Source organism: Suricata suricatta, chromosome 9, assembly GCF_006229205.1.
Source record: "Suricata suricatta isolate VVHF042 chromosome 9, meerkat_22Aug2017_6uvM2_HiC, whole genome shotgun sequence".
NCBI classification, from domain to species: domain Eukaryota; kingdom Metazoa; phylum Chordata; class Mammalia; order Carnivora; family Herpestidae; genus Suricata; species Suricata suricatta.
The window spans coordinates 23,500,374-23,514,700 of record NC_043708.1 but is presented as its reverse complement, the minus strand read 5'-3'; the positions used below and the strand labels follow the sequence as shown (position 1 = coordinate 23,514,700).

Genomic DNA, 14,327 nt, shown 5'->3' with positions numbered 1-14,327 from the left:
ACCCTGATGTAAGGAGAGGTGTGTGTGTGTGTGTGTGTGTGTCCATTCGTCCATCCGTCCCCGTAGCCAGGTTTGTAAGGAGAGGCTGGAGCAGCTCCTACTTATTGGAATAAGTCTCCCTGGGCCCCCACTGCTCTTCTGTCCTTGGTGTATGTGCTGATGACCGGTGGTTTTGTGTGAGCAAAAGCAAACTGAACTTCTTGGGAAGACGGGAGGATGTCCTCTCAGTGGGGCTGGTTTTAGGATTTGACCTGGAGACTGGGCAGGAATAACATGTAAGTGGCAGCTGGGGGGAACAGAGGGCCCCTTGCCCCAGCGTGGGGGGCAGGACCAGTTCTGGGTGTTGCATGGCACAGACCAGAGGTGCGATGGGCTCTCCTGGTGCTTTGTCTTGGGGGTCACATGTGACCTGTGTTCCCACACTGCCAGGGCTCTCTAGCCTCAACACCACCCTGGGAATATAACAGGAGAGTGAAACTGGCGTACTGAGAGTGTTACACTGATGCTCTGCATCAGAGGTCAGCAAACATTTTCGAAGAGGCCTGGGTTAGGGTCCTAGGCTGCTGTAACAAATTAGTGCACATTTAGCGGCTTAGAACAGTACACATGTATTATCTTACTGTTCTGTGGGTCGGAAACCTACAACTCCAGTGTTGGCTGTGCCGCATTCCTCCTACCGGCTCTGGGGCAGAGTCTCTTGCCTTGTCCAGCTTCTAGAGGCTGCCTGCATTCCTTGGCTTGTGGCTCCTCCTTGTCCCAGCCAGGAAGGTGGCATCTTTCCGTCTCTCCCTCTTCTTTTTACCTGGACTTCCTTTGTCATAACTCCTGCTCTGACTCTGACGCTCCCGCCTCCCTTTTATAAGAGCCCTGTGATTACTGTGGGTGCACATAGTAACCCAGGGTGCCTTCCCCATCTGAAGACCCTTAACCTGATCACACCGCTAGGGACTGGGACATGGACATCTTGGCGGGGAGTCATTTTTCTGCCCACCCTAGGACCAGCTAGTAAATATTTTAGCTTCTGCAGGCCACACAGTCTCTGTCACAGCTGCTTACCCCTGCCATTACAGCATGGGAGTGGCCACAGTGCGTAGTGAATCTGTGTGCCGTGTTCCAGTCACATGTCATTCAGGGACACTGAAACTCAATTTCATATAGCTTTCATATATCACAAAATATTATTCTTTGGGGTTTTCACAAGCACTAAAAAAATGTAAAAAAGCATTCTTAGGTGGTGGGCTGTAAAAAACAAAACAAAACAAAACAAAACAAAACAAACACATTTGCTGTCCTCTGTTCCATTTGCGTAATGTCCTTTAGCACTTAGAATACCCTTGCAAAATGGGTGTTGTTATGACTCCCATTTTGCAGACTGGTAGTGGTGCTGAGCACTTTGCCCAGGGCCTCGCGGCTAGATGTTGGCAGGCGGGGCTGTGGACATGAGGGCTGATGTTCTTTACCCTCCCCTTCACGGGGGTCAGCCAGGAATGCATGTGGTTTCCTCAAAATGTGGGCTTTCTCTTCCTGGTAGATCCTGAAAGGCTGGGTTTGCCTTCCTTTAAAAAAGTCCCTGGGCACTGCTCCTGTCACATGCAGAGTGAATCTGGAAAACTTCTTACTGGGTGGAACATACTCATATGTTCTAGAAAGAGCGCAAGGACTTTGATACCTGAGCTACTTCGTGTGGGGCTCTAAGGCATAGGAACATACCTTAGACTCATTTGCTATGTGGCATTTTCCCACCTCCCAGAGGCTGAGGAAGTCTATCCTGACAGCAAACGTTGCCGCTATGAGCAAGGACGCCTGTGCTTTATTTCCTCTGCCTTAATTTTTGGGAATAGGGACATCTAAAGGTTATCGAAACAGGCCTTTGGAGTTATATGAGACTGAGCCTGTTAGGGTTTAGAAGTCCAGGGCCTCGCCAGAAATGCGTGTGAGCCACTCAGGCTTTTTCCTCCACCGCGGGCATGAGCTGCAGTTGAGGACTCTTCCACCAGGGGGAGACCCGGGGCGCCCAGGGCAGTCTGGATTGCGGGCCAGGAGTTGTTGGCCATTTCCTTCTGGCTCTCATGTTGTGAGTTGTAGTCTTCTTTGTAGGGCTCGCACAAGTCCTTCTCTCTGCCTGGATGGCTCTCCCTTCCCTCTTTCCCTCCTTCTTTCCTTCCTTCATCTAGTTAACTGGCCCCTTATCCTTCCCATCTCAGTTCTTTGCCACCTCCTCTGAGAAGCCCTCCCTGATGGGTTTAATCGTCTGAACGCAGGCTTCTGTGGTGCCAGCTACCTCTCCCTTTGTAGCACTTATCAGAGTTGGCCATTTACCTTTATCTTTGATGACTCGATTAATTCCTGTCTCACCACTGGACTTCAGGTTCCAGAAGTGACTCCAGAGGGTGGTGGCTGTACCTGATTTGGACCCAGTTCCTATTAAGTCCCAGGTGACTAGCACAGTGCCCTGCTTATATAGTAGTCACTTAAACATTTGATGGATGAATAAACAAATGACCTTTAGCCAATATATTCCTCTCTATAAAGTGGGCGCAATTATGTCTCCTCTGCCTAATCTCGAGAGAAGGTTGAGAGCACGTAAGAGTACTTTGAGGGCAACAGACTTTATGCGGCTGTAAGAAAGTTCCCACTTAGTCCCTGTTGAGCAAAGATGTCCTGACATCCTTTATACCAAGCCAAGCTCAAGTTCAAGGAAGAGGTGCTGAGTCCTCATGTGGGCAGGTTGTAGTAGAGGGGTAGAACTGTCAGCCTGAGTCTTGGGGCCGAGCCCCTGGTGCCACCTGTCTCTCAGCCCTGTGATGGGGTGTAAGCACCTGGCTCCCAGACACTCCATGGCTCCAAGGATGGCTCACTGCTTCTATACCCTGATCACCCTGGGGATACCTTCCTGGGCTGGGCCCTGGCTGTGGGGGTCCTGGCTTCATACTGCACCTTGTACTGCACAGTTTCTTCTATCCCAGAGATCTCTGTCCCAGGCAGAGACATAGACATGTCACCCTGTGAGGCTGTACAAGTTATTAAGATGGGGGACGTTGAAAGATTAGATTTATGACAGCCAACGGTGGATTATGAAGAATAATTTATCAAATGTCAGTGCCTGCAGCCTACAATTTGCAGAAGGTTTGCTTAAGCTGAGGAGATCTGATTGGACTGCCTCCTCCCCCACCTCTAATGAATGACAGGTCTAATGGATGGCTTCCCAGGCTGGCCAACCACACTGGGTGTTTATCTGCTTTTTATTAATCATTATTATCACAACATTTCCATAGAGTCCCTCCACCCGCAGCTCTCGAAGCGCCCAGCACCAGCGAGGCTCCCTCTGCTACCTTGAAGGAACGGTAGCCGCCTCTGGGAGATGCTTTAGCTTCTCCAGCTCAGCTGGAAGGCCCAAAGTCCCCTCACCAGGAAGAGGATAGGGAAAATTGAACCTCATTCATTCATTAAGAAGTACTTATTGAATACCAATTATGTGTCACATGCTTTGGATACAGTGTCGGGCAAAAATGGAAGAAGTCTATCATTTAGAAGGGAAGGAGATGAAGCAAATGTACAAACTGAGGTAGAGCGCAGCTGTGTTAATTGCTCTCTGGAAGGGCACCCTGAATTCTGTGAGGTTATACACAGGGAGGCTTCCCGGAAGAGGTGACAGTTGAGCTGTGCTTTTAAGGATGAGTAAGAGTTACTTTAATGAAGAGCAGAAAGGGAAGCCTCTCGGGCAGCGGAGACAGCATGTGCAAAGGCCCTGCAGTGGGAAGGGAAGGAGTGTGCTGGTGGTTGCAAGAGGCCATCTGGGCAGGCCAGAGAGAGCTCTGGGGGCAGAGAGAAGAGATGGGCAGGATCAGGCTCTCTGGGTTGGGGATTTTGGCCCTGGGGAGCTGGTGAAGTGGCTTAAGCAAAGAGAAGTGACATGATCAGCTTATGTTAGGAAAATTCACTTTAGCTGCAGGGGGTGGATAGATTCTAGGAGAAAGGGATGCAAGTCAGTGGAGCAATCAGGAGGCCATTACAGTCTCTGGGTGAATGAAGATGGTGGCTTTTACTTGCTGACAAAACAGAACCGAGAGCCTAGACTTGCTAACTCTTTGTCCAGTGCTCTCCTTATTACACCACTCTGTACTCTTCTTGGAGGCATTAGATAGGACACCCATTATCGGGGGTCTTCTCTAGGCTCTATTCTAGACCCTTTATGTGTGTTGTTTCACAGAACAACTCTATGACGTAGGTCCTAAAATTCCCATTTTACAGACGCGGAAACTGAAGTACAGACAGATTGTGTAACTGCCCAACTCAGTGCACCATGGAGCCAGAATTTGACTGTGGGCAGCGCCTGCAGCCTACGATTGGATTTGCGTTGGCTAATTCCAGCCTCCAATTCCAGACCTTGTTTTGGAATTACTATGCCCTGTTGCCTCTCAGGACTCAGTGTCCTGGCCAGCTGGTGGGCCTTCCCAGGGGACACGCCCGTGGCCACAGGGTATGACTGCTCCTCGCTTCATACTTCTCTGTCAGCTGCTTGTTACTATTCTTTGGGAGGATAGAAGCTTGGTCTGAACCTTGCTGCCCTTGGCAGAGCCAGGTGGACGATTATCTTATACCTAGAGGCTCTTCAGCAGACCACTAAGGGCTGAGCATTGTGCCAGCCTCCTTGTGCAAGTTTCGACAGCACCACTCTTTTGTGATTTCTGGGGTTGACCCTTGTCAAGAAAGGCCGCAGGTTCTGCCGCTGCCCCTTCGTTCATTCTTCCCAGCGAGTCAGTAGCAATAGTTAATGGCTCTGCAGAACCGACAGTTTGATCTTTCAGAACTCCAGAAAGCACACAAATTCCATGGAAGACAGGGACTCTGTCCTTGAGCTGTTATTGTCGTTATTTTTATTATAATAAATTGCTCTGGTGGGAAGCTGGGGGTGGGGGTATTCCTGCCTTGAGACAGGGCAGCCACTGATGGGGAGGAAGAGGCACTTGGATGCCTTGTCCTCTCCCCTGACCCCCAGGGTCTACATAGTGATATCAGAAGTCCCCTCTTCTTACCTTGCCAGAAAGTCCCATCAGGATTGGGGTGAATTGGTACTTGGCAGGGGGGCACTGCCTCCAGCAGGCCCTGATGAAAAGCAAGTATGGGGCACCTGGGTGGCGCAGTTGGTTGAGCTTCTGAGTCTGGCTTACTCAGGTCATGATCTCATGGTTCATGGGTTCAAGCCCTACATCAGGCTGACTGCTGTCAGCATAGAGCCTGCTTTGGATCCTCTGTCTCCTTCTCTCTTTGCACCTCCCCTACTTGAGCTCTCTCTCTCAAAAATAAACGTTAAAAAAAATTTTTTTTAAAAACAAGTATGTTTTCCTGGGGCTGTTGCCTTATTCTGCAGTCTGAGACCTCCTCATGGCCGGAGGTGGTGTCTGGTTGGCCTGTGTACCTAGTATGGTTTCTGTCACGTGGCAGACCTGCAAGTAAGTATTTGCTGCTTGATAGACTGACTTTAGCAAGGAATGGCAGATTGGTTTCATTTCCTGTATTAATTCTGCCCGAAGCACTGTGTTGAGAGAGCTCTGAGGCATCCTCTGTGCCCAGCAGAAATGAATGCTGTGATTGAGTATGCTTGGGGCTTATTAGTCAGCTATTACTGCATAGCAAATTACCCCCCAGCAACAAACATTTGCTATGTTAACAGTTTCTGTGGGTTAGGAATTTGGGAGTACCTTACTGGATGGTTCTGGCTCAGACTCTCTGTAAGGGATAGGCAGGATGCTGGTGGGGCTGCAGTCATCTGAAGGCACGAGCGGGGAAGGAGAATCTGCTTCCAAGATGGCTCACTGTGGGCAGGAGGCCTTGTTCCTTACCCCCCGGACCTCTCCAGAGGCTGCTTGAGGTCCTCATGACATGGCAGCTCGCTTTTCCAAGAGCATGCTGTCCAGGAAAGGACAGGAAGGATATCGTGGACTCAGAAGGTACGTGCTAATTTCCTCCATATATTTCCTCATGCTCAGCAGTGGGCAGTAGGCTGCATCTCTCAAAGGGAGGAGTTTTTTTCTTAAAATTTTTTTTTAATGTTTATTTGTTTTAGAGAGAGCAACAGAGAGAGAAAGCATAAATTGTGGAGGGGCAGAGAGAGAGGGAGACACAGAATCTGAAGCAAGCTCCTGGCTCTGAGCTCTCAGGATGGAGCCCAACATGGAGCTCAAACTCACAGACCATGAGATCATGACCGGAGCTGAAGTTGGACACTTAACGACTGAGCCACCCAGGCGCCCCAAAGGGAGAAATTTTTAAGTACCTGTGGATGTATTTTATTTAAAAAAATTTTTTTAATGTGTTATTTATTTTTGAGAGACAGAGAAAAACAGCATGAGCAGGGGAGGGTCACAGAGAGAGGAAGACAGAGAATCTGAAACAGGCTCCAGGCTCTGAGCTAGCTGTCAGCACAGAGCCTGACACGGGGCTCAAACCCACCAACATTGATATCATGACCTGAGCTGAAGTCAGACGCTTAACCAACTGAGCCACCCAGGCGCCCCACGTGGATGTATTTTAAAACCACTGCAGGGGGAATGAGAGGACACGTGCCACCTATTTGCTGTCAGCGTCCCATGTTACTTACAAGGTGCAGGAATGACCCTGAACAGGTGGGATACAAACCAGGCATGTTTAACAGGGAGGGGCAGGAATTGCAGCAAAGTAGGGTATCACCCAGCAGAGTGACCGTGAGATGAGGGGTGCCTGGGGCAGGTCCCTGGGAAGTGGTCCCAAGGGGAAGGGTTGGGTAGGTTTCAAGCAACAGCATATAGGAAGTGATGGTGGGGTTTCTGTTCAAGGCAGACAGTCTCTGCTTTGCAGAGTCCTTGGTAGCTGGGCCTGTCTTGTCTGCCTCAGGCTTGGGGTGGGGTAGGTTCACGCCAGCTACTCTGTTAGTAGAGGGACTTGTCCCTCTCTCCATCAGACTGTAGTGGATGGCTGCTGGCACCCAGCCAGGCATGGGGAGGGGGCATCTCCAGACCTCGAGAGCCAGATGTTGTTTGCTGCTGATGCCATGGTAACCTTCCCCAGGTGCCCTGGGCAGTCTTCCCAGCTCCTAAGTGGGAGCCGCCTGGCCTTGGCAGCTAGTCCTGGACCTGCCTGCTTTGAGGCATGCTCCTGTCTTCATCCAGAAGCAGCCAGTTCTGGGTTTGTTTGATTTGTTGGCATTATCTTACGTCAATGTAGTTTGATGTAGTAAATCCAGAATAGGTCTGATGTGCATGATGATGGGCACAGCAGGATGGAATATTTGAAATTGGGCCATCTTGGAAAATCCAGGACATCCCCCTTCCTGGGGTTGGTGAGGGGCCTAGGCTGGCTGGCTGGGAGACTTACGTGAAACTCCTCCCCGGGAGTCATATTATGGTTTTTACAGAAGATCCTCACTTCCTGTTACCTTATTTTGGGTGAAATGAGGACCCTGGCCAGTGCCTGGCTGCCCAATTGGCATCTTGGAAACATTTACCCAGAAAACTGGCTTCTTGGGAATCTGCAGGCCTAACTTTCTGGAGAATCTTCCAGTCTGCCAGGTACCTGGTATCATGTCACGTGGCCTCAGTTTCCTGGACCCCAGCTGATGCCAGCCTGCTGAAGTCTTAACCTGCGCCTGTGGGGAAAGACACATTTCTTCTTGTCCTTCTGATGTTTTCTGCCCATAAAAAAAACAAACACCCCCCCTTACATTTACATACACACACACACACACACACACACACACACACACACACACACACACCCTGAAAAACCAGATAATACAAAGCTAGAGAAACTTTTTTCCTGATTATTATTCCTTTTCTAGGCAGGGACATCAATATATTTGAATCATGGGCTGACAGTAATTAAAAAGCACATAACTCGTCATTTTAAAATGCAGTTTTTACTTAATTGATTTTGCCGCCAGACCCCCGGGAAAATAGAAGGAGCAGGGGAAATAAAGGTTTAGAAGGGGAGACAGGTTTGTGAGAGGGACTCAAGGCAGCCCCCCTCCCCCACTCGAATTGCTGTGTGTGCTGCCATCCGTCTCTGCTGATGGCTTTCTGCTCAGAGGCCTGACTGGAGAGGGTGGTGTTTGCGTAAGCCACATGGAGGGCATAAGTCTGCTTTTGGGACAGGGTCTATTTTTCCTTACTATCTATCAGTACAAAGTACTTGCACTGAACACTTTGAATCAAGGTTCCATTTAGAGATACTTAATTCATATTTAATTACAGGTTGCAGCACCAATCTTTAATTACCTTTTTTATAAGCCAGCTAGGAACATTCACTAGCAATCAATTATTGTGTGTGTGCGCACTCATGTGTGTGTGTGTGTGTGTGTGTGTGTGTGTGTGTAAGCACAGGAGGGTGTGTGTGTGTGACTTGCTTTCTGCTAGAGGGGAAAGGATGGAAGGATGGCTGCAGGGGCCCTGGGAGGCGATGGGCGGGCAGGGGTGGGGTGGGGATCTGCCCGGCAGGTTCCCTGTGCAGAGTGGGCGGTGCCTTCTCATTCCCCACGCCTCTCTTTGCCTCCACCAGGATTGGGGATTAGGGCAGGTCCTCACAGCTGGGCCTTGTCCAGGGTGCTGCGTTGAGGCACCTGGGCTTGGGTGGTATCCTAAACTTGGGCCCCCCTCTCTTGCATCCCCTGGTGGGGAGCAGGGAATTGTGGGAGGCCTCCTTCTTGTTCCCTGGGGAGATGATGGGCCAGGCTTCCTCTTCCCCTGGAGATTGGGACATGCTTGCCTCAGCCCTTTCCTTCCTCCATCTCTCCCTGGAGTGCTCCTGGCAGCTGCTCTTGCCACACAGCCCTAGTGATGCCATGTCACTCTTCAGTCGCAATGACTCTGCAACGTCCCTGCAATGACACTGATTTGAAGACTGGCCATCCTTAGAAAATGAGCAAGTGTTTCCAGGGAGCCGGGTGGTTGCTTGGAGTGCAGAGTAGGGTCAGATGACCCCCAAGTCCCTTTGCAGTGGGAAGATGGGGCCATTCCAGCTGCCTGGCAGGTGAGGATCTGTGCTCCAGAAAACATTCCCCTTGGTGCTCCTTTAGGAACAGCCAGAGGGTTTCTAAAGGAATTTGTTGTTGATATTATTATGTAATAACCAGGAATATTGCTGAAACTTTCCCTCCCTTCTATTCCTGGATCCCTGTCCCAGCAAGAGGCCACCGAGGAGAGGAAAGAGGGGAATTCATGGAACTCATACCTACTGAGCCTCTTGGGGGTACTGGGCACTATGCCCATGTTTCTTTCACCTAAACCAGATGGGGTCTGAGAACTATCAGAGCCCCTTTAGTCCTATGTGACAGAAAACAACTCAAACTGACTTAAGCAGAAAAAGGAATTATAGGGTGGGTATTCAGGCATGGCTAGATCAAGGGGTTTAACCATGGATTCACTCTCTGTCTCTTGTCTCTGCTTTCCTTCTTTTGCTACTGTGATTCCTGATAGCTCCAGACTTCAAGTTAAATTTTTACCTTCAAGTTCAGCAGAAAGAAAAAAAAAACCCTTCTCTGGTTCAAACAAAAGTAAAACAGTTGAGTCTGATTGGATCAGTTGGGTCACATGTCCATCTCTGAACCAGTCATTGTGGCCCAGGGTATTCAGGGTTCTGACTGACTAGGCTGGGGTCTCACACCCACCCTGGAGTAACAGGGGAGTCCACCTAAGTAAATCCCACACGGGACATGTGCTTTTACATTTGCAGGTTTTGGATTAGCAGGAGTGTGGGAGCAGGAAGGGCCAGCCATTTCAAAAGGAAGAGGGAGTTGATTCAGTTCTTCTCCAGGGGAGAGAATAGTGGATTCAGTCTTTCAACAGATATGTGTTTGGTACCAACCAGTTCTGGTGCTGTTCTACGTGCAGGGAGTTTGGCAGCTAACAAGACAGACAAAAGTCCCTGCTTACCTGAAGCTGATGTTCGGATGAGGTTTACAGGGGTGGCGGTTCTTTCATTCTCCCAGTCCAAGCCCAAGTCCAGAATAAAGAGTTCTTGTGTGGGGAGACCTGGGGTGATTGATGTGGGGAGAATCTGGCCCTCAGGGAGCCTTGAACTCAGGAGGGAGGGAAAGAGACAAGTACATGGTTGGGGAAGGAGGCGGGTAAGTAGGCACTGGGAGGAGTACAAATAAAAACCCAGGAGGAGGAAGGGGGACAGGGAAGCCAATCCGTACCCATCTCCTGTGACAGAAGTGTGGGCCCCTCCCATGTTGCCTGGACCTTTGGCCTCCGAAGGATGTTGATAAATGGGATGGAGTTTAGTGAAAGATACAGAAATGATGACAGGGCTGGAGGGAGTGATTTATGAAGGGGATTAGCAAGGTGCTGGTGCAGCCTAGCAAACAGGGATGGGATGATGGCCGTGGGCCATCTGACTGCTGAAGCCCCAGGAGAGGCAGGGGCTGAGGGGCAGGATGGAGTGCCTGCTGCAGAGGTGGGGGGGAGGGCAAGAGGATTGAATGGGTGTGAGAGCCTGGGGGATGTGAGAAGGAGGGTCTTAGAACTAAGCATGCATGTGTGTGAATGTCTGGACCTTCCAGGATTGGGATGCTATACAGGGGCTTCAAGAAATGCAGGGGTGAGAATCTCAGCCTTGGACATTTTTACAAGAGGTTTTTGGGGACCTCCTTCCCATCTGGTGGAATATTCATATCTCAACAGTATAGGTGTGGCCACTCAAGTCAGAAAGACTTGTTTCCTTTAGGAAAATTTGGTATGGCATTTCTAAGAGGGAAGGAAGAAGAGAAGACAGAAGAGTCAGGAGCACATGTTCCGTTTCATAGAGAAAGGGCAAGGGATCTGCTCAAGGCTACCTTTGGGTGGCATTGCAGGAAGGGGCCAAATGTGAGGCTGGGGTGTACAGTCCTGGGGTCTCTGCTGGGTGGCTGGGCCGAGAGTGGGCTTTGAGGACCCATGTTGAGCCTGCTACTCAGACAGGAGCAAGAGGTGGCTGTGGGGTTTGGAGCCTCCAGCCTGGGATCCCTTGAGCTTTTCCATGTTGGCTGGTTGGAATATCTGATCCCTGTCTTGGGCTGCCTGGGGCCCGGTTCTGTTTACTCTTGATTTTATGTGTGTACATGGGAGTCCCGGCGCTGCAGTGTCACATAATTAAATGAGCAGATGGTACTCTATTCTACACATTCTAGACAGTGCTTCTTTGGCGCTAAATGGAGGTGCTCCGAGCACCCATGCATGCATTTGGGGACACACCCGCCATGTGTGTTGTCTCTCTTATTCCCTGGAGAGGCCTGCTGGGAATTCCCACGGTGCTGGGCTGGCATACAGCTGGTGGAGCAGAGATTCTGTTTGGGGGCATTAGGCAGCCCTGGCCCCGGCCCATCCTCTTGGGCCCTCTCACTGAACTGAGTCATCTTATTTGCTCCATCCTCTCTCCACTCTTGACAGATCCATGATTTGTTCGTGAGCTTTGATGACACCCCCCTGGGGGCCGCCTCCCTGGCCCAGGTCCACAAGGCAGTGCTGCATGATGGCCGGACGGTGGCTGTGAAGGTCCAGCACCCAAAGGTACAGGCTCAGAGCTCGAAGGACATTCTCCTGATGGAGGTGAGAGCCTTCCCCTTTCTTCTTCCTTCGTCCTCATTCTGTATTTCTCTGGAAACTAGGTGGCTCCAGTGGCACTGGTTCAAGGCAGCTGAGTGAAGTGTGACCCTTTTAGCAGCAGGACAGGAGAGGAAAGCTTGAGACCACAACGAAGGAGGTGTTGTGGCGATGCTATGACCAGGGGACCATGGCTGAGTTGGTCTGTTCTTCATTTGTTCCTAGGAACTATCTGGGGATGGTCTCAGAGCACGATGAGCAGCCGCTGGGACCAGGGAGACCTCAGATGCATGTTGCAGAAATGAGATAACCAAAAGTGATTTCCTTGGGGGTAGAAAAGTTACAGCTTAATTTGTTAATTTGTACCAGAAGGGAGTGTGTAGTCAGCCAAGGGATGTAAAAATGACAGGAAGATCACACAGAAATATTTATGTAGACTATATGCTTATCTCCCGTGGTTTGAGTGAACAAACTTGTCTACGTTGAAGTGTTCCTGGGAGAAGCCCTGGTGGAGACTGTGTCTCTGGACTTTTCTAGCTCTGTCCCCAGAACAAGGGAGGGTGAGCCAGGGAGCCGCTGGCTGGCGGTAGGCAGCACCCTGCCCAGGAGGGAAGTCAGCAGTGCATTGAACCTGCCAGCATGTCCTTCCCCTTCTTTGCTGTCTCCCTTCCGTTCTCTTTCCTCACACTGGACTCTGTGTGTTCCCTCAGCTCATCTTGACTAACTTCTCACACACACGGAAGGTCTCTTTTGCACCAAGCACTATGGGCTGGGGACACAGGAGTGAGGGAGCCCTATCTCCATCCCCGTTTAGCAGAAGAGCAGGTCTGGACACAAGCAGCCACAGTGTGGGGATATGAACTCCACAAAAGGGGCATGTGCACAGTGCTGTCAGCCCTGTGCCCGGTATGTTGGGGGCGTCCTAGGTCAGGGAGGTGCTTCGCTGAGGCGCCGGTGAGACAGCCAGGCAGGGGAAGGCTAGCCCAGCCTGTGTCGAGGCCTGAGTCTTAGAGGAACAGGGTGTGTTGGAGGGGAACGTGAGCTGGTTTGGGTGATGTGGCTGGAGATGGTTGCAGATGGGGCTGAGGAGGTCAGCAGGACAGCACGGAGGGCCTTGTCTTCCAGGCGAAGGCACAGAACGGTGTGCACAGCAAATATGATCTGCTGTGGAACTAAGCAGATCTGATTCTCTCCTGTAGTCGGCGGGGAACCCTCAAGAATTTTAAATCAGGGGAACGTCATGATCAGATGTACGTTAGAAACAAAGTCTGTTGGCGGTCTGGAGGATGTATTGGAAGGCAGAGAGATTGTAGCCAGGGAGACTAATGGAGGGGCTGCCGTACTGCTTGGAGCCAGACATGCTCATGTGAAGCAAGGTGGGGAATGGGAGTGAAGAGGAGGGATGGGCTTTGGGGGGCAGACTCATCAGGACTTTGTGACCAGCCTTACAAGGGGTGGTAGCAAACACTGGCATGAATGAAAAGGAGAATAAAACAAATTGTAGGTTTCTGGCTAAATAATTAAGTTTGGGTGCCTTTAACCAGTGCGTCCATTAGGGTCCAGTTGGGAGGAAAGAAAATTGGTCTAGGTATTTCCAACAGAGGGAATTTAAAATGGAAAATGGGACTCCAGGGGATGGAATTGCAGAGAAGCCAAATGGGATGGTGAAACAGTCACCACCTATAGGAAGCCCCTGCCACCCACATGCTGGAGGGACAAGGAGAAGAGGTGGTTCTTTGGGGCCCAGGAGCCGAGGCCACTGGGCAGAGCTGGCCCATGGGGAGCCGGTCCTCTGGAAGGTTGATCACAGTTTTAGGCCCCATCACCTGGGAGGCGGAGCTGCACACGCTGTTCATGGTGGCACTCGGCCAGTGTTGCCCCATGGCCAACCCTAGATGGAAGCCAGTTAGCAAGGGAAGCTGGGAAATGCAGTTTCTTATGAGAGCAATGGAGTCAGTATGGTCTCAGAACCAGGTAGGACAGGTGGTGCGTCCAGCGCTCTGGTCCAGTGGGACCAGCACTTTGCTGGTCTGCATTCAGGCTGGAAATACAGATGCAGGAATGAACAGCCCGGATGCTCATGGTAGGTAGCTGACTCCGGGGGAGTAGTTGAGGCCATGTAGAAAGGTCAGGCAAAGGGAAAGAAGAGGGCAAGGGAAGAGCTGTGAGGACCACCGTCATGGGGGGACGCACACCCAGGAAGATAAGCTCCCGCAGGAACAGAGAGGGCAAGGCCAGAGGGATTGAAGGAGGACCAGGATGGAGCAGTGCCTCTACGTGCAGTGGGAACCATTCAAGAAGAGAACTAGAAAACATAGCAGCTTAAAGCAACAGTCGTGTGCTCTGCTCATGAACCTCCAGTTGGGTAGGGCCCGGTAGAGAGACTCACCAATGTTTCATGCGGTGCCAGTGGGTGGCCTGACCGAACCTGATGGCTGCTTCCAGGTGGCTCCCTCACATGGCTGGCAGCTCAGCTGGGTTTGTGGGCAGGGCCTTGCGTCCTTCCAGGGAGGCCTCCCTATGGCTGTTTGGGCTTCCTCACAACATGGTGGCTGGGTTCAAAGAGCCAGTGTCCCACGAGGATAAGGCTGAAAGCACAGGACAATTTTATGACTTAGCCTCGGCAGGCATATAGCACTACTTCTTCCTTACTCTCTTGGTAAGAACAAGAGTCACAAAATCCCCTTTGGTTTAAGGAGTGGAGGAATATTCTACTCCTTGATGGGGGCATGGCCAGGTTCTAGACGAGCAGCAGAATGGGAGATATTGTTG

General features: G+C 50.9%; 1 protein-coding gene across 4 annotated transcripts in view; it reads left to right on the top strand.

Annotated features, from left to right (window-relative positions):
- The window catches only part of ADCK1 (aarF domain containing kinase 1), a 163,449-nt gene that overhangs the window by 110,243 nt on the left and 38,879 nt on the right, over positions 1-14,327 (top strand). For 3 of the 4 annotated variants that reach the window (XM_029952826.1, XM_029952827.1, XM_029952828.1), the window contains one exon: positions 11,403-11,561. The exons of the other annotated variant lie outside the window; for it this stretch is intronic. In XM_029952826.1, the coding sequence (XP_029808686.1) occupies positions 11,403-11,561 (159 nt within the window). The remainder of the gene's footprint in view (positions 1-11,402; positions 11,562-14,327) is intronic. 4 annotated transcript variants of the gene reach the window in all.